The sequence below is a fragment of the Mastigoproctus giganteus genome, chromosome 1 (genome assembly GCF_048544385.1).
Source record: "Mastigoproctus giganteus isolate SK-2022 chromosome 1, ASM4854438v1, whole genome shotgun sequence".
NCBI lineage: Eukaryota > Metazoa > Arthropoda > Arachnida > Uropygi > Thelyphonidae > Mastigoproctus > Mastigoproctus giganteus.
Genome location: NC_143575.1, coordinates 206,601,488 through 206,622,467, shown reverse-complemented (window position 1 = coordinate 206,622,467; position 20,980 = coordinate 206,601,488). Strand labels below are relative to the sequence as shown.

The 20,980-nt window shown below is 35.5% G+C and overlaps 1 protein-coding gene across 2 annotated transcripts in view; it reads left to right on the top strand.

Annotated features, from left to right (window-relative positions):
* Positions 1-20,980, top strand: part of LOC150091473 (uncharacterized) — a 189,736-nt gene that overhangs the window by 99,786 nt on the left and 68,970 nt on the right. For both annotated transcript variants that reach the window (XM_090375758.1, XM_090375749.1), the window contains exons 7-9: positions 7,772-7,812; positions 13,324-13,433; positions 19,014-19,163. In XM_090375758.1, coding sequence (XP_090231884.1) covers positions 7,772-7,812; positions 13,324-13,433; positions 19,014-19,163 — 301 coding nt within the window. The remainder of the gene's footprint in view (positions 1-7,771; positions 7,813-13,323; positions 13,434-19,013; positions 19,164-20,980) is intronic.

Genomic DNA, 20,980 nt, shown 5'->3' with positions numbered 1-20,980 from the left:
TATTCATTTACCTACCAGAATACCAGACAGTCATAACCACGTAGCCAACATGTCTGATCTTTTTCTCACGAACAATCCTTCTAGGTACATGGTCAAGGCAAGGTGAGTGGTTCTCTGGGTGCCTGAGATCACAACTTGGTGGTGGTCTCTTCTACAACGGAGCCTTTCTCTCATGGCCATTCTAAACCTCTCATTGTTTGGCCTTACAAGAATGAAAAATGGGATGATCTTTGAGATTTCTTTTCTTCGTTTCCTTGGTTGTTTCAAATCTTCTGATGTCCACATTTGCCCGGATCGTGTCAGTGAAATTATTCTTGTAGGGATGAAATCTTTATTCCACACTCCACCCTAAAATCTTGTCCTTCATCTAAACCTTGGGTTTTCCAATAATCTGCTATGGCTGTTCAAGATAAGAATGTTGTATATCTTAATTGGCTTACATCCAAATATCCAGGTTAATTTTTTGCCTACACAAATACTTGCAACAGTTGTAATGCAGTTAATTAATTATATTTTGCACATGCTAAGAGTAGAAAACTTGTTGAATGGTAGTCGTGCATTCTGGTCTCTTGTTAAGACTATTGGCTGCAACTTTTGCCCATCTTTATTCCCACCTCTGTCAAAACCAAATAGTCTGTTGCCACCTCAGCTAAAGATAAAGCTGACCTGCTAGCATCTTACTTTTCTTCTGACTTGTATTGATGATCTTGTTAAACCACCTCCTACCATTCCCAATACACTCTTTTAAATGCCTCCTGTCTTCTTTTAAAATGATATCAGAAGAACTTTGAACAGTCTCGATGCTAAGAAAGCTCAAGGTCCTGATGGTATTTTCCCACTTGATCTGACAATCTGTGCTCTTGTTTGTTGCCTTTTTACATTTTATTCCACAGGTGTTTTACCTTCTGCTTGGAAATTGCTCATATCCAGCCACTTCTTAAAAAATGTTGACAAGTCCCTCCCATCCAATTATCCTCCCATTTGAACTTTTTCTCTTTCCAAAGTAATCGAAAAGTAAGTACCAACTCCTAAACTATCTAGAAACTTTCCATTTTCCACTTGATCTTAAAACCTGTGCCCCTGTTTTGTATTGCTTTTTTACACATTTTTATTCTACAGGTGTTTTCCCTTCTGCTTGGAAATTGCTCATATCAAACCGGTTCTTAAAAAAAGTTGACAAATCCCTCCCATCCAATTATTATCCCATTGAACTTCTTCTCTTTCCAAACTAAGGGAGAAATCTATTAACTGCCAACTCCTAAACTATCTAGAAACTTTCCATCTGATTAGTGATTGCGAGTATGGATGCCATCATTGTGGTGGTACTCTTGTGATATACTTGCTTACATTACCCATCTAGGGACATATTCAATGGGAAAGTTTGACGAAAGTCAAGCAGTTGCTCTCAACATCTCAAAGTCCTTTGATTGTGTTTGGCTTATAGGTCTCCTAAATACGTGCCCATCTTGTGGTTTTCCAACTGTTTTTTATAATTGGGTATCTGGTTTTTTTCCTGACTGCTCTCTCTCCACTAATGCAGGTTTCTCTCAATGTTTATTCCTTTCCCCTACTCCTTTCCTCTTGTATATTAATGATCTTCTCCCATTGACTAGAGATCCTATTCATAGTTTTGCTGATGATACACATTGCATTCTACCTTCCAGTTTGAGAAACCTTGCCCTGGTCAAACATTCAACTTCTCGAATATCCACTACCAATTCGATCCTTTTAAAACTCTTGTCTTGTACCTTGCAAAAAAGGTTTCTTCGCCTCCTATACTTATCTTCAGTGACACTTATTTCTAGACAAGATCACGTATCTCTTTATTAGGGATTACTGTGACTTCTAATCTCTCTTGCCATGAGCACATTACAAATATTGCTTCCTCTACATATAAAAAATTGGGTTTTCTCTTTGCTCTGGGTGTTACTTTTATTCCAAGCTTGCTGCACACTCTGTGCAAATCTTAAATCCACCCTACCATGGAATATTGCTCCCGGATCTTAGGCAGGTTAATGACCCATCTCTAATAAAGTCTCTCTCTCTCTCTCTCTCTCTCTCTCTCTGATGTTCTGTTTTTGCTGCACACCCTTTTCTATAGATACTTCCATGGGCACTGTTCTTCTGAATTGGCTTCTATAATTCTCTCTCTCTCTCTTCCACACCAGTATGAACATGTGCTACAACCAGTCAGTATTGTTTTACTGTCCAACTTCAAACTCACAGGTCCATCCTTTCTTCTTTCTCATTCAGGCTCTTTCCCTGAATGCTCTCATAATTGTGGTGAAAAGTTTGCTTATTTCTTCTGCTGCTGTTTCTAACATGATTGGATTGATTCTGCCAACCCTAGGTGCATTATTTGCTTTTAACTTCACGAATTTTCCTTTCTTTCCTCTGATTTACCACAGTCATTTAACTCCCACTTGATATACTTCTTGCATTCCCATCTAAGCTCCTCCACGTCCTAATGTAGATGGCAAAATAATTCTGTTTGTCAGCCATCAGAACAGGATCATCAGTAGTTGTGCCATTTATAATCAGTGGGCAAATATGGTCCACCCCTTTCCTTTCCAATCTTAACATAAACAAAGAATTCTTTGCATTCTTAGTGAAAGGCTTATCTGCCTCACCTTGTCTAATCCCCTCAGTGATCTGATTGCATACCAAGTTTCTGTGTTCCCTGATAATTTATAACCATAATCATGCATTTTTCTTCTCTACCACTAGTCTCATAAATTCATTCGATATCTATTTAGGTCTAAACCCAGAGGAATATCTGTTAGGTGGTATAAAAGCTTAGTAACTTCCACGATTGATTTTCACTGAATTTGCAGTTGGTAACGTCATCAGATGGTCTCACTGAATGAATTTAAAAATTGTGTAGGACCGCCGTAGTCATCTTTATGAAAGCAAAGTGTCTTCCTTTTTACCCTTGACAGCAGTTATGTCTTAAATAAATCCCACATCAGTATATTATGATTGCTATCAGTTATTGGTTACTTTATCTTGTTGTGAAGGACTTCCAATATGAGATGATATGGTAACGGTGCTATATTGCAAACCTTCATTTGTTCTTTTCATGAGTTTACTGCATATAAATGCATCACCTTGAATTAATTTATACTTCAGTAGCTTGATCTCACAGCTATAAGATGAAAATATAAACTTCAAATCTGGATAAGGTTTGAAGAAGAACGAACATTGTGCACTGCATTTCAGATGCAAATAGTGATAATCAATGAGTTAATTTTTTAAAAAACCCCAACAAAATGCAATAATTATGTGCTAATCTGAACATTGTTTCTGCACATTTGCCATATTGCCCATTCTTCCTCCAGTCAGGCCATGATAATGTACATAGCACCTGGTACTTCATCTGCAGCATATAGTATACAGATAGCCTATGCGTGGGGGAAGGGGAGATAAAAGTAATTGCTGTACTTCTATTGGTTCAATTTTTAACAAAGTTTTAGATGTCATGATAAATCATTCTACAAATATAAAATTTTACAAGAAGCCATCCTCCAAGTAGGGTTATTACAGGTGGATGGACAGACAGAGAAAAAATAAGTTTCAGATTTTTATTGAGCTGATTTTCATAAAATTTAGTATGTCTCAAAAAAAAATTTATGAAAAGCCATCCAATTGTAGCTGCGTTATTACATGCAGGTAGATGTGAGGACAGACATGGTGAAGAAAATAGCCACTTTAAGGACATCAAGTGCTCAGACTCCTCTTTTAATACCCTTGCTACTCCAGTTTTTTAGGACTACCATAACAGACACATTGTCAACACTAAGTTAGTAATGGTAATAAAATAGCCTTCTCCCACTGCCAGCATTCACATTGAGAGAAGGCCATTTTATTACTAGTATTATTACTACAAAGGATCACAATGGAATGTAGCTTGGAATCACTTTGATTACTGCCACCTATAGCAACAGAATTTTTTTGCAGTATCACTACATGTTCTTCCATCATCCCTGCAATTTCTTTTTATATTATATGTTTGTATATCATATTTCACTCTGGGATACACATAATAAACAACTTGCCTCCATAATTAGCACAGCTCTGAGGAAGACTGTTCTATGCAAATAAAAACTTGGCACATATCAAAACTCAACACTGCACACTGTTATAGGTATTTATTTCCAAATGTCTGATTGTTGCATTTGTGCCACTGGAAATTGAAATAACACAAGGCAACCATATCTTTTTCTGATTTTACAATACATCTGATTCTTTCAGATGACATTAGACAATAATCCAATGTATATGACTTCAAAATTATCTTATTTATTTGGTATCTCAATGAAAGGTGTGCATTAGCTTTGCATTACAAAACTATTATGAAATGACTGTGCATAACAGAAAAAACACTTTTGTATTTGTATTTAGTAACAGCCTACTACTGCACACCTGCCAGTCAATTGATTAACAAATATATATAAAAATCAATATTTTTAAAATAGTTTTGTTAATATTTTTATTTTATGAAAAGATAGATGAAGAAAACTGAACTTTTGCAAAAGAGATACTCACGCCAACTACATTACAACAGCGTAGGGCCAAATTTAGGCAAAAAGCAGGATTTTTCCACTGTATATATGGAGAATTGTCAGCTATGTATTAGCCAACATGATTTGTGTGAATAAAATTGCCAGATTTCTGGAAATTATTTTAAGATCACTTTGATTTTAATTGATGACTAATAAATTTAATTAGACCTCTGAACTATATCTGTCATGGAAGGCTTGACAGACATTGGCCAAAATGACTGTGATAACTATAATAAAGAACTATACAGACAAGTGGAATGGACAAATAAATAATGTCTTACAATGGGTGAATGGGGGATATTTAAAATTTTCAGATATTGACTGGAAATAGTGAGTTGGCCATTCATATCGAGAAGAGCCTTTCTGGATATTCTGTATAAATGTTTTTTGCACTGGCATATTAAAAGGCAACAAGAGAAAGGAATACTCTTTATTTGAGTATCGGCAATGATACTTTGTGTTAACAATCTCCAGGTAAACATATCGATCGCTTAACCTCGGTTTTCGGATAAGTAAATCTGCCCTGGTAGAGAATGCTATTGATACTTATTCTCAGTTAAGTGCCATCAACACAGTTTTTTGCAAATCAAGATGTTGCCTTTGAGCACTATCCAATTTGAATTAGTAATTTTCTGCAGTCAGAGACCTAAAAAAAAGGATGCACCATGTTATGTTCACACACCTTATGTAACTCTCATACACTGAGTGGAGAGAACTCTTGGGATACCAACCTAGTAACGGCTAGGCCCATCTTTTGTCCATATAAGGGCAGTCACACGGCATTGAGTCGACAAAAGTGTTCCACAGGTACTTCCATCCATCCATGCTGCACAGCTGTCCATAATTCTGCCACATTCCTGGGTGGAGGATCCAAAACTTGAATGGACCTTTCCACAGCATGCCAAAGATGCTCCACAGGGTTCATGTCCGGTTAACAGGGAGGCCATTCCATGTGTCCCACTGGAAGAGTCCATTGCCCTGTGGGTGCATGATGACCATGAAGGGATGCAGATGGCCTGCATGGATGAACACATCTGGACTGTTCGGAGATGTGTCTAAACATACCATAGATCGCAATGTTTGCCAGTTGAGCACACCCCAGACCATTACTGACTGTCCACCTGCCTGAAAAGTTCCTTGTTGACACGATGGGTGCATAGCTTTCTGCGGTTTCCACCAGATAAGCACCCTCCCGTCTGTTCGAAATAACTGGAAACGGGACCGGTGGACCCGTCTCCAATCATCCAAGGTCCAGTGCCGTTGTCCCCCCCCCCCCCGGTTGAGGCGGAGTCCTGTGTCGTGGTGTTAGCAGTGAGACTCTGGTAGGTTGGCAGTTCCCATAACCTATTGCGGCTAATCATTGCCTGACGGTCTTGGTGGAGACATTTCTGCCACCTCCCTCGAAGTCTGCAGTGATTTGTGTCACCATTGCTCTCCGGTTCGCTGAAACAATGCGAGACAGAGGCAGCGGCCACCTTCATCCAGCACCTCCCCCCCCCCTCCCCCAACAGCGCTGCCCATCATGAGATGTTATTCCAGAGATTGCGTATTCCCGATACATTCTTGATACTGTCGAACAGGTATAGTGCAATTTCTGTACCACCTCCACGATAGAGCAACCCTTGTGTCAGATCCCTCTTTCAAAGTCAGTTAACTGACAACGTTTATCCATACTGACATCAAATTACCATCTACATGAATGCATTGAACCTATATACTTACCAACTGGGGATTCGTCCACTAGCGAGGGGGGGGGGGAGTGAAAGCATAGTGTTGCCCCAGATCCCGGTATCTTTTCTATCCTTTCATCTATTAATAAGTAAAACGTAGTAGAAGAGCAAAGATAAGTGTCATATTTTATGTATGTCTATACCTATTGATGATAGCACGCAAAAAATTAAATACTAAATAAATTCTGTCCTTTGTGTACTATGAGAATATTTGCTTCAGTTGTCTTCTTGTACCCTCATGGTGCTTACTCACTCACTGAAGAAGGGGGAAAAAATTCCCACAACTGTGCTGTTTTGGTCATGGCACTACTGAGAATAAATAGCCGTGGGCTTTTTTTTTTTTTTATATCACGAAAGCATTACTTTTCATGAGTATACTGCATATTGAAATCATAACTGCCAACCCTCCAAATTTACAAAAGAGAATCCATTTTTTTTTTTTTAATTCACTTTCATCTTTTTTCATCCCTCTCACTGTCATAGTATAGTTAGTGACAATTTCGCCGTGTTTTTGCAAAGACTCAGTTTTTCTGTCTTTTTTTCTTTACACAAGAAAAATTAAACTTTTTTTAAAAATTGTTTATTTCTGCTTATTTTCATTAATGAACTAGATTACGAGGTGTGCCGTGGTGGTAGTCAAGCAAAATACAAATATTCTCTAATATCATATTGTCTACTGTGTGATATTTCACACAGTGAACTACCCAATACTTGTAGCCGCATTTGCAATTCCAGTAACTGTACAGAGTAGAACAGATTTTAGACATGGTCTGGTAATTTTTCCCTTATTAAATTGTCACTGTGATTAAGTTTTTCTTTCTTTTTAATATTTAGTGGAAGATTGATAATTTCTGTATGTTGTCCTCTGTTAACAACCACCAGTTGCAGCCATTATTTAAAATAGTTTTTTAATTTTAATGATTTATAAATTTAATTTCTAATATTATAAAAGACAAAAATTAGCATAACAGAATATTTTGTTTTGCTAATTTGGATTTTAAAACTTATATCGTTTCTTATTCTGCTCTCTTGAGATTTGATAATAAAGAGATTTTGAAATGTAAGATTTAGAGAAAATTTCTGACTATTAACAACTTATTTCATTGTTGTAATTGTTTTATACTTAAGACCTAAAAAACTATAATTTTGTCTGTTTATGGTATCGAGTTAAATATTTTTATTACTATGTGAACCATAACTAAATTATCTGGATTGTTCCACTTTATAGTTTTCTCCCCACCCACAAATATAAATACATCTTCAGATGTGTTTTTTTTTTGCCCCTTTCTCTGTTTCTCTTCCTCCCCCCTTCATTATTTGTGCTAGCTGAATTTCTGAAAACTACTGAATCTGAATATTAAAAGTAAAACTGAACTAAGCTATCAGTCTTTCTTTGGATGGAATTTTTTTTGAGAATTTCAAATATTATTTATGTGTACACACCTGTTCTCAAATATAATTAACTTTAATTTTTTATAGTGCTGTGAAAGAGTTGAAGGTTATAAGCCGAGATGAGAAAGGTAAGTTAACTTTAATGTAAACATCTTTTATGAATTGCCCCCCCCCTCCCCCAAACTCCTACTTAAACATGTACATTTAAGAACCTTCAGGACTTTCTGCATAATACCACAGTAATAAACATAGTATGATTTGCTGTTGTAAAATTGCAAGTTTCAATCTCCATCTTCACATATACTTAACATTGTTAAGTATATGTTAAGTATATTTTTTTACACTCTAAAATAGTCAACTTTAGATCATACTGATATCAAATTTTGGAAAAGTTCTTGCACAAGTTTATCAAGTCACTCTCAATGCATGAGCTGTCCAGCTGTTTCAATTGTATCAGTTATACCAGTGTTCATAAAAGTGCATTACTGCTTAAGGAGCAGTAATAGTTGCAGTGTTTGGGCCAAGTTACATTTAAAATGAGAATCTGGACTTTTTTGATTGTACTATGTATTAATTATGTAGTGTCAGGAACATTAATTTTTTTCCATAAAGTTAATTACTGTATTTCCCCATGTATAAGACATCTTAATTTTGGGGCCCGAAATTTGAAAAAAAAAAAAAGTATTACTTAAAGTTATTGAACTCAAGTTTTATTCATCATAAAATTCATACAACTCCTCATCACTGTCAAAACTCTCGTCCATTAGCTTGTCCTCATCTGTGTCTGATGACGAATCACTGTCTTCATATATTGCCTCGTCCTCAGTTCCATCTATGGCATTTGAAATGCCACACTTCTTAAATGGCTTGACAATGATCTCAATCTTGATATTATCCCAGGATCTTTTCACCCAGGTACAAACTTCTCCTATAGTTGGTTTCTTCACTCTTCCTGCTGGTGTCAAATTGTCCCCAGAAGACTTCATCCATTGGTTCCATTCGTCTCTCATGGCAGCTTTGAAGGGTTTGTTAATGCTGACATCAAGTGGTTGGAGCTGGGATGTCAAGCCTCCAGGTATTCCAATTGCCCTTTGCTCTTCAATCCATATCTTCAATTCCCTCTCTAAATCAGGCCATTTTGCTGACACTCCTCTCATGGCCTTCTTCTGCCATGGCGTTTTCAGTCTTCTTCCCGTAGCCAGTCTTAGATTGTTTTCTCAGTTGGAGGAGGAGGACCAAAATTATGTTCAGCAGCACGATTTCCATTCACTTTTGCAAACTGGATCACTTTTAACTTGAATTCAGCACTGTACGAAAATCTTTTCTGAGCCATTTCTGGGCAGAATGTGGCCAAACGTAACTTAATATACCGGTAACAAGTGCGAAACAATGAGCGCAAAGACAACAAGCGCGAAAAAGTGGGAAATGCAAGTAAAAAAACCTATAACCACTGTATAAGACGCACCCAGTTTTTAGACCCCAAATTTTTCAAAAAAGGGTGTGTCTTATACATGGGGAAATACGGTAAGTTATCAAGCAGCATAATTGAGATGAGGATTAATAAACAAATAAGACAGTATCCTGTTTTATGCTATATTTTAATAGTTATGAAAAATGTGGGAAAATAATCATTGTCAGCTCTTTATATAAGGAGACTAAAATGTGCCTTAGGCGGTAAACTATGGGTCCATAATACAATAACCATGAAAGGTGTGTGTGCATGTGCGTATATATATATATATATATATATGCACATGCATATATGATGTCTTTGTGTCTGCTAGGTGCAGGGGGGTGAAGAAATGAGATGCCAATTCAGTGTTCTAATGGGTGTTTGCTAGTTTTAACAATAGGATATATGCCCTCGAAGGATTTAAATGAGGAACCCATTAAGCTCTCAGCTGCCCAACTCAGTGCCACAGCTCACACTTATGTATCAGACAACACCGGCAACTTCTAAGGCAGAATGCTCTGGTCTCACAGAAGGCAGTTATTGTCGTTGACTCTAATGTCAGAGAAACAAGAAATTTGTGCAAGAAGGATAGGTGAAACAGAACCTGGGTATTCATGCTAGGGAGCAAAAGTTGATGACGTAGAGCAGATGTAATCTTTTAAGGGCACTAAAGGTGATATCGTTGTGCGTGTGGGCATTAATGATATTAAGAGTAAGAGATCTGAGGACTTCCTTAACAAGTACAGGTCAGTGTTGAAAAAAAGTCGCAAGTTAGGATTTAATTCGAAAGTGTCTGCAATTCTGCTCAGGCACTATAGGAGCGATTATATGTTGAGAGCATTGTCAGTCAATTTGGCCCTAAATAGAATGTGCAAGGCTTGTGGGGTAGACTTTTTTCACAGCATTTAACAGGAGTGACTGTTTTCACAGGGATGGGATACACTTGAATGGGTGCAAGAATATTTGATGATGCTATTAAGACAGTGATAGGTGGGTTGGAAAACTGCTAGCTTCAGGAGGTACACAGACTAATAGCTTAACTAGAGCCTCAGGCAGAGGTGAAAGTGATTCTTCCACTGCTACTATTGGTACATACAGCAGCCTGGAAAGCAAGGTGTCTGGGTCTTCAGGCACTGCTGTGTATGTCATCATGGAACAAATAAATATATGGGCTGTGTTAGGATAATTAAGAGTAAGAACATGTGCATGTATACTAATGCTAGGAGCATTGTAAATAAATTTGATGAATTTAAAGTAGTAATTCAGTCATCAAGTGCAGTAATTGTAGGAATAGCTGAAACATGGTGTCACTCAGGCATAAGTGAATTTGAATATGGGATGTACAATGTATGCAGGAAGGACAGACAGGACATCTAAGAGGAGATGGAGGGGTTATGCTCTTATTTAAGAAGCATATTAAATTTAAGGGAGTGCATCCAGTTGAAGTGGGTGAAGAGTGCAAAGTCAAGTCAGTTTGTTTTGATATTAGCACTAGGAAAACAAAATTGAGAGTAGGAGTGTTATAGGCATAATGACTGTGTCAAGGGTAACTGGAAAGGCTTTTGCTTTCGTAAGGGTGACTGCAGTGGGACCAACTGATGATGTTACCAACAGCAAATTCTGAATGGGAAGTATTCAAAGAAGCTCCTAGGCTTTTCATCCCAATGAAAAAATACTGTTCAAGGCTTAGACCTAAATGGAAGTCAGATGAAATATTTATATACATGCATGGGATGCATATAAAACCTATATAAAAAAAAAAGGAGGCTAGGAAACCTAAGGCAGATTGAGAACTCTCTGGCAAAGAAAAACAGCAAAGACTTCCATGCTTATATTAACAGTAGAAGGAAGGGGTTGAATGAATTGGACCACTTGATATCTATGGGTTAACTGTTAATAACTCTACTCAGGTTCTTAATAAATTGAATAGGTCTTTTGCATCTACATTGACACACGAGGGATTCTTTAGGGAAGGGGATGCCAGAAGTTTATCGAACTCTAAAGAGGAGGTAAATGACTTTTTGATAACTGAAAGGAAAGTGGAAGAGAAATTCTTGAAGATGTACATAAAAAAGGCACTTGGGATGGATGGAATCTATCCAGTCATATTAACGGAGGAAGCAAAGGCAATAAGCAAACCCTTAGCTATAATTATGAAAGCATCCTTGGATTCAGGGAAGGGCCTTATGGACTGGAGATGTGCGAATGTATCCCCAATTCGTAAAGTGGATCAAAATGCGACATGAGTAATTACAAACTTGTTAGTTTAATGTCTGTTCCAGGAAAAATATTGACTTCATTGTTAAAGAAGTAATGCAGGACCATCTGGACAGGCATGCAATTATACTACTATCACAGCATGGGTATATTAAAAAGCAGTCTTGTCTAACCAATCCAATAGGTTATCATCATGCAGTGACCAAGGAACTGGATGCAAAAAATAATTTTGACATAATTTACTTGGATTTCAGGGAGGCTTTTGATACTGTTGCACATAAGACTTCTGTATAAACTAGAGCAATGTGGCATTATGGGCAAGTTGCTGCTATGGATAAAGGGGTGGTTATGTGGAAGAAGACAGAGAATGGTTATCAATGGGCACTGCTCTTCATGGACTAAAGTTATTAGTGGGGTTACCGAGATTTCATTGCTGGTCTGATTGTTGATTTCAATATTTATCAGTGATATTGATGAAGGTATATATACCAGCTTAATGTCTGAGTTTGTATGTGATACAAAGGTTGGCAGTGTGTTTAGACAGTCATCAGGATGGGCTACTGCAACAAGATCTATGAAAATTGGGTCGATGGGCTGAGAAATGGCAGTTTAAGTTTAATATTGACAAATGAAAGGTATTGGAAATGGGTACCAGTAACCCAGAGTAACTTAAATGTGTGGTACTGCACTCAGGGTAGTGGAGAAGAAAAAAAGATCATGGGAGTAATTGTGTAGTCGGGCATTAAATTCTCTGTGCAGTGCAGACATGCTTCTACGACATCCCATGGGGTTTTGTCAGTGATATACAGAAACTTTGCTAGCAGGGATAAGGAGGTTATCTCTTTATATAAGACAATGGTTAAGCTGCATCTTTACTACTATATACAGGTTTGGAGGGCTCCCTTTAGGAAGGATGCAGAGCAGGGCAACCAGACTTGTGTAGGAAACAAAAGGATGGTTTTACCTAGAAAGGCTTCAGTTCTGCAAATTGCCACATCTTGAGAGTAAGCACTCAGAGATCTGATTAAGGTGTTTAAAGCCTTCAATGGATTGGGTATACTGAATGTTAATGCCATTCTTCCATTTGAAACTTCTATTTGAGAATGGTTGCAGGATAGATATGCAGAGGTTTTTCTTGAGCTAGAGGGTGGTTGATTATAGGAACAGGCTTCCATCTATTGTAGTAGAAGTGGACTGGTTGAATAAATTCAAGGAAGACTAGACAAATTCTTGTCTGAAACAGATGAGTGAACTGTTTAGTTTATTTTTATTTTATTTATTTTTATTATTATTATTTATTTATTTATTTATTTTTATTATTATTTATTTATTTATTTATTTTTATTATTATTTATTTTTTATTATTATTGTTTGTTTTTTGGGCTAATGCGATATAAACTTCCTTTCTTGCATCATTTGCCATTACTGCTACTTAACTTACCGTGTGTATAGTTTCTATAGGCAGTTGAGTAAAATAATAGTTTAAAGTTAAAATTTATTTTCAAGTTTAATTTTAATTTTTAAAATAAAATTAAAAATGTAGGAAATATTTAGTGACATTTTAAGGAAAATGCCTTCTGCACTTTGATATGCTTTTTATCGTTATGATATCAGTATACATCTGAAGCTGTCCCATTCAGTTTATAATGATTTGTATTCTTTTAGTGACTTCAAAAATCAAAGTTTTGTTAATCCTTGCAATTTTAATAGTTCATAGTGGTATTTACAACTAATACTATACAGAAATTGCTGTGCTGTGAGATTATTAAAATTGTATTTTGAACATCAACTTTATTTTGGGTTAAGAGGCAAAGGTACTGGTAACTCTAAAAAGTGGAATTGAAATAAAAGTCAGCATGTCTGTGCTGTAATTTGCAATGTACTTTTCTGGTAAATTTGTATTATTTTATTTTTTGATTACTTTAGAGTTTCCTAATGAAGTGATTTCTTTCATTTCTGGAAAAAATAGGTGAAAGAGTGAGGCGTGTTGTTGTTAGCAACCGAAACTTGTGGATTACAGGATTAGCTCCAACTACACGTGCTGCTGATTTAAAAGCACTTTTCACCAAGTATGGAAAGGTAAAATGCATTTAAAATATTCAGCTGATATGCATTGTAGCTGTAATATTATTCAAAATATTGAAATAAGAAAAATTAAATGTATGCATCAGATCGATAATGTCAGAATTTCACATAATGAAATACAGAATTATTTATTGATGTTTTTTAATTTTTTTTGGTATCAATTTCACAGATTTCCTATATCTATATAATCATAAAAATATCTGGTCAAAACTACTACTTAACTTTGACCTCGTGCTTCAACATTTTAATGGGTGAATTTATGAGGGCATATTCAAAAGTTTCATGCAATTTGGTGTGCAGTGAACTTGCTGTCAGCACAATTAGATAATAACAAGTGGGAAGCAGTAGTGCTTTTCTTGGATAACATTGTTATAGTTTTTTTTTTGTTGCACTTTATTTGGTACTGGAGAGTGAAGTATACATTCTTAAGAGTTACTTTTGACCACCTAAACCAAGGCTTTTGTTCCCCTTTTATGAAACACTGTAAAATTGCTCCCTATATGCATACGAGCAAAATGCCACGCTTGCGCAGACTAACTAAGAAAGGGTGGGGGAAATTCCTAGACCGCAAACTCATCACTTGTTTTCATGCCCAACCAATTCCCTCATTGTGAGAATTTTGTATCAGTACATAACTCTTGAAATATGAAAATCATTATAATTGAAATTATGCACTATACTGGCTTTTTAAAAGAATGGATGCAACATAAACAGCATTCATTATGGGCAAACCTGGTTGTGTTGTGAGATGCAAGGTGTTGTGAACAATGATAATAACTGACTTAATAGGTTTTTAATACTTGTATAGATACTTAATCAGTAATCTCTAGCAGGAAAGAACATCCATGGCAAAACTACAGTGTGGTGGAAATTTTCAAAACACTCTTCCCACTGGTGAGTGGGAAGAGTGTTTTGTATACTGATTAATTTTAAAGTAATTTTTCAGCACATTTATTATTTTGGCTAAATAGACCACTACACAAATTTTATGAGCTATTAATAATGGACTCACTAAGGAAATATTAGCAGAGCATCCTTCTTTCATGTTAGTTTTCAATGAGAAGTATTTAACAGCCACAAAATTCTAAATATTAGCTGTTGGTAATGCAGGGCAATGATAATTTGAGTCTGGCTAATTCTGTCCTTCAGTAATCTGTGCATATAAAATTCAAAAATTATATAGATTTTTATCCATTATAGGCATTTTTTTTGTAAAATGTCATACATGTCTTTAAATAAGATACACAGGAATTGGTATCTTTTTATATTACTACAAAACTGGATACAGCAGTTGTTTAAGAGTCTCACCTATTGCAGGCTATTACCAGGTGCACGAATCAGATTGTGTTGCTGTTTCTTGCAAGGACCCCCACTATCAGCAAATGTGCACTTGTAAAGGTTGGAATATCAAGTAGGCCCCCTTTAATTGTTAACATCAATTTTGTTTTTTTTTCCCCCTTTTTTAAAATTTTTTTCCCTTTTTCCTATGGGATGCAAGAAAGTCAAGCTTTTGCTGCACTAACAACAAAAAAAAAAAAAAAAAAAAACACCCTATAAAGTTTCTCTCATGTATGTAACAATTCGGATGGCCTTTGAATTTTCTTAAGCCTACCTATGGAGGCAACAATTTATCTAGACTCTGTCAGCAGAGATTAGATAAATTCCTTTTTAGGTAAAGGAAAACCTCTATAGTGCAGCCTGTAACTTTTCCCCTTTATTTAAACAATGTTACTGTATTTTACAATGTCATGTACAGCCACTCCCCGATTAATGTAAGGGTTGTATTCCGCGGAACACTGCGTAAGTTGAATTTTACATAAGTCGGAATTTCCCTAAATGCTTATTTAGGGAAATTTCGCACTTGAAACAATGGCGCTGATAGAAGCAAAAAAGAAATGTTCGCCGAACATGTAAAAAGAATTATTCAATTATTTCATCTCGTGCACAGGAAAAAGTGTACAAAATGACAAAAATTACAAAATTATAAAATTGCAAAAAGAGAGGAGATAGGCATAATTGTCAGCAAGTTTTACCTTTCGAGCATTGATGCCAGAATTAACTCTCCAGTTGAAAAGCACGCCTCTACAGAAGTTGATGGCTGTGCAGATTTAGAAGGGGTTTTTTCTAACACATCACAAAATTTTTCTGCAACTGTAGAATCGTCAGTGGCAACTTCACCGCATACTTTAATGCTTTGGAAACCAGTGTGATGCTTTAACCTATTAAACCACCTGTTGCTTGCCACAAAGTTGACTTGCAGCTTGCCGTACTTATCGTTATCTTCATAAATAATGCTTGCTTTGAATGGCCATTAGATTCATGGGCACTTGCTTCTAAATCTGATTTTCCATCCATATTATTAATAGCTTTTCCATCTTCGATACAGCACCTAAATGCTGTTTTGTGATCACTGTTGGGGTGGACTGGCCGTGGTGTGAAATACATTGATCCTTTAACATGTTGTTTTATACCCACACTGTCCCTTAAAATAGTATTCACTGTTGAAGCAGCAGGACCTAATTCCGTGCAATAGATGACAAATTTTGTCCCGCTTCGTACTTCTTAATTGATCATCTTCATTTCTAAATCAATTTTGTTCCATTTCGTAGCACTGCCAGTGCTTTCCGTTAGCCCATTTCCCTTCACCATCGTAATAAATAAATAGGAATGAAGAGAAGATTCTGAAAATGTATTTCTTTTTTGTATGATTAAAGATTTCAGCGAAACCCACACAATTCCAGTTATCGGTATTATTGCAAATGCAATAAGATCGAGTTTACTACCAGTTTATAATAGATTGCACTAACAGAAAAGCCCAATAAACCGGAAAGTGCAAATAGTTTTATGGTAGTGACCCCCAGAAATGTTTTAGAAAAATATCACAAAGGCGTTCAAAATTGATTCTTATAACAGAACATATGAAAACGATGAAAGTGCAGTGCAATTTCCATTATAAAAATGACATTTTAGAAAGATAAATAGCTTTGTTATATAGCAAAAATTTCAATTTCCGAGGTCTTGGATTGAATTACCAAAAAATGTTATTGGGTTCACATTACAATATTTTTACGATACCTCCATTTATTCCCATGGGATGCAAAATAAGTTTCCACGATTTTTTTTTAAGTTTGCCCCTCCTGGCAAAAACTTCAAAAAATGTCATGGAGTCATGACCATGTCATGACTCCATGACATTTTTTACAAATAATACAGCCACTCCATGAAAAAAGTCATGGAGTGGCTGTATATTTTTTATTTTATTCCTTAAAATAATAGTCATACAATTTATGAAATTAAATGGCATGCAGAAAATCACACCCAAAATTTGGTTCATAATGCAAATTGGCACTTCTGTGGTTGCTACATTTTGTAACTCTAAGAGCATATATGCAGCTATTCTTTCTTCCTACAGAGGTGCCTCCGTAGCCAGGTGGGAAGGAGCAGCAGCAGTGCGTAGCATACGCTTCTTGATTAGACCGGGGTTCGAGCCCGTCACCACCAAATACAGAGGATGCGGAAAGGTCAGGGAATGACCACCGCATATCCCGGAGCAATATGGCCTTAGTTGCTAATGCTCCTAAAAAAAAAAAAAAAAAAAAAAATCTTTCTTTCTACAGCAGTCAGTTCAACTAATTGTTGCTGTTTTGTCAGTTTATACTGAAGCTGATGCTGCAGTTTATCCCAAAATTTTGTTTAGGTTAGCTTTGGGCAAGATTTAGTCGTTTACTTTTTTTCTTCTTTTTTTTGTATATTTTTATGCTACAAGTATGCTTATTTGTGATATATAAATATGTTTGCTTGTAATATTATAAAGGTCTAATATTATTAATATTATAAGGTTGTCTTTATTAAATAAAACTGCACTGGAAATAAACAGAAAAAAACAAAAAATATATTAAAAAAATCATTTGAAAATCACAGACAATTTTAGAAAGCTTGTGATCCCCTGGGAAGGTTCAACCCACAGTTTGAGAACTGATCTAGTTTTGCTGCATGGCATTGAAGGCTGATTGCTAATATTGCATGATTCCCCTTGGAAGTTGTTGGGGTCAATGCTTAACCCAGTTTACTGTATTTTGTTGATCTGTGTACTTTTAGCACGGATACAGTTTCTGTTATATTTGTTCTGTCATATATTTGGTGGGTATGTCTCATTTTTCTCCGAAATCTCAGATATTCATATAATTCTGACAATATGGTGTTTGTGTATACACAAGTATAAATTTAGATCATACATAAACAAAATGAAAGCAAATTTTGTGAAGGATAAGCATGAAGTGTGCAAGATGTGAAGACATTCACTGTACTATAGAAAGAGTGATATTCCTGTTGGTTCTGGAATTCTTGCTTCTGATTAATTGTAAAAATAATTCTCATCCCCCTGGTAAAGAGCACATACTTGATGTGCATTTCCTCTCTAGTTTGAAAGCAGAAATTGGCAAACTAACTGAGCCCAAATATCCAGTCTTGGAATCCCATGAGGCTATTTTTAAAATGCATCATATTACACATATCAATAACATATAATTGATCTACTATAATCAATTATATATTGTTGATTTTTCCAGGTTATCAGTAAATGAACATGATGAAAGTATGACAAAGCCCAAACAATTAATACAGTGAACTGAAGAATTTCAAATGAAAGCAGTAATATAGTGTGAGATATTCATATTGTCATGTTTTATGTATTTATGCATAAAATATTGCAGTAAATGAATAAAAAATAATGAAACATATGCCATGGTTTCAAAAGCATTTTTGTAGTTTTAAAAATGGTTTATTCTTAAGTTAACAAAGTTTTTTTATTGATATCTGCAAGTGAGCTCTGCTCATCACAGCAGAAAAACATACAGGCTTGCTCATCATACTAATTCTGAGAAGTAAGGATTTGTACTTTTTTTCCCCTCTCTCATTTCTGCAACCCAAGATCACAAGCAATTGTATAACCAGGTTGTATGAGCAAATAAAAATTTGCATATTTCCAAATTTGAATGACAATTTTAAAAGTATGTTAGAAATGGCTTTGTTTTGTGAATCTGTTTTATTATTATTGCCAACAATAAAACAAAATTATTTTATTTTATTTTGGCGATCTGCTGATAAAGTTAGGAACTAAAGGAGGGTTCTAGGCCAGTAAAGTTTCTGTTGCACTGAGAGAGAGAGAGATAATCTTTAATGCCCTTCATAGCCAAAAAGCCACTGTTTGACCATCACTGAACATGTTATAGTTTGCCTTACATTCCAGATTATGTAGCCTGCATAATCTGTCCTTGAAAGGCTGTCATTTCAAAGATGCTAAAGAATTGTGAGCTGCTGGAAGTTAGATACCAAAGACTGGTGCAAAAATGGCTAGCTGGGTTGGTTTCAGAAACTTAAAATATTGGGCAAAAGTATTGTCACTACACATGCAGTTTGTCATATAAAACTTAACCCTTTTGAATTTCATGGTTTTAAAAAAATAGTTATAGATTAGATTAGACAGATAAATATTTTGTTATAAAGTCTAAAAAAGATCATATTGTGGAACTAAATACACACACATTATTATTTAATTTTTTGTGTGATGTTTAGGTTATTGGAGCCAAAATTGTTACCAATGCAAGAACACCAGGTGCCCGTCGCTATGGGTTTGTTACAATGTCAACGAGTAAAGAGGCATCTGTATGTATTCAGAATCTTCATCGTACTGAATTACATGGACGAATGATATCTGTAGAAAGGGTAAGTGGACAGTTTGTTTTTATATATTACTTTCTCTTTTTACAATCTTCTATTTACTTAATAAGATACACACGTGCGTGCACAATACTAGTTTTTCTGTACTTAACTTAAAAAGCAAAAGTAGGTTACCACAAAAGCATTAAAATAGTTTATTTTGTAAGCCAAATCAGCAAGAGTTCCTTATTGTTGCATTAGAAATAAACAGGTCTTCTCCATAAAAGAAATATATTATTATTTGTAATGAGTATTAGTTATAAATATTGTTTTACAGGTATTATACTGATTGAGAAATATTAAGTCCTGAAATTCTCAATCTAGACAGTTTTCACATTGCAGATAAGTAGCAGTACACTCTTTTTTGATAAAACTTTCATCCAAAAATATGCCTAACCAAGGTAACCAACGTAGAAATAACTAAACTGCTTGACCAACCGGATAATGATTTTTCATTGTAAAATAAAAATCAGTATCTAGTGGATCTTTTTACTCTGTCTATATGGGCTGTTAAATTGATTTTAAGAAAAAAATGATAGTGAATATTTTGGATCTATATAAAAAAAAAAAGAAAGGAAATCAAAAGACAGCCAGTATGATTCTTAAAGTTAAATAGATGCAGCTTTGTACCTTACCCCATACATTTCTAAAAACAGCTTCAGTGATATTGTAAATTATCTACCCCCCTTTCCTAGTTAGGTGTTTTTTTGGAACCTTATTAAAAATGGATAATACTTTAAAATACATACTTTTAAAGGACATAAATGCTTTAAAAAAATATTAGTTTTTTTTTAATATTTAACTTCATATTCAAACATTATAGTGATTACTGTCAAAAAGTACATTGCTGAAGTATTGCTGACAACTTTCGAAATAATGATGATACCATTTTACACTGAACAACAAATTATGGGTCATATCTTGTTATGGGAATGAAAGTAAATTTACTTTATAAATTTTGGTGCCAAACATGGAAAAAAAGTTTTCTATATTTATACAAGGTATTTTTTATTTATATGACAGTAAGATGTAGCTACGAACACATCTGTATCAAACACTGGACCTTTTCGGCTTTCGCTTGTATTCAGTTTCGGGAACATCCCATTTCACCATCCAACAATAATTGGCTAACGTGGTGGCACGCCATTTGCTTTTGTATCGTTGTTCCATTGCTGCAATGTCTTGATGGAAGTGCTCACCATGTTCGTCGCTGACGGCACCACAGTTTAGCGGGAAGAAATCCAGGTGTGAGGGAAAGAAATGCATTTTCAATGACATGTTGCACCCCAGTTTTTTTTTTTTTTTTTGTAAGTAGTAATGATCTTCCACAAGCAGCTGCCTTGTAGGTTCTGGCTTATAATGTTTCCTAGAAAACCAGTCAACATTTCGGAAGGTTTTCCACGCTGATTTCTCGCTATCACTAAGGACATATTCGAACTGTTCGTCTTCGAAAAGTTGCCTTATTTGTGGAACAGTGAAAATGCCTTCCTTAATCTTGTCTGTAATAAATCTTGGGAATTTTCTCTTGCAAGTATGTGAATGGAGGACCTCTCACTTCCAAAGCCTTCACAAAATTTTTTATGAGCCCTAGTTCGATGTGGAGTGGTGGCAGCAAAACTTTATTTGGATCTGCCAGAGATTCAAATGCTACGTTCTTGATTCCAAGTGATAATTATTTTTGTTGAGGCCAACTCCTCTCCAACTACTATCCCCCTCGCAGAGAAAGCAACAATACTCTATTGTGGTCTTAATAAAAATGGTGATTACCTTTAAAACACCACATCTGCCACTCATACTTCTGATAGTGTACACCTAAGAGGATG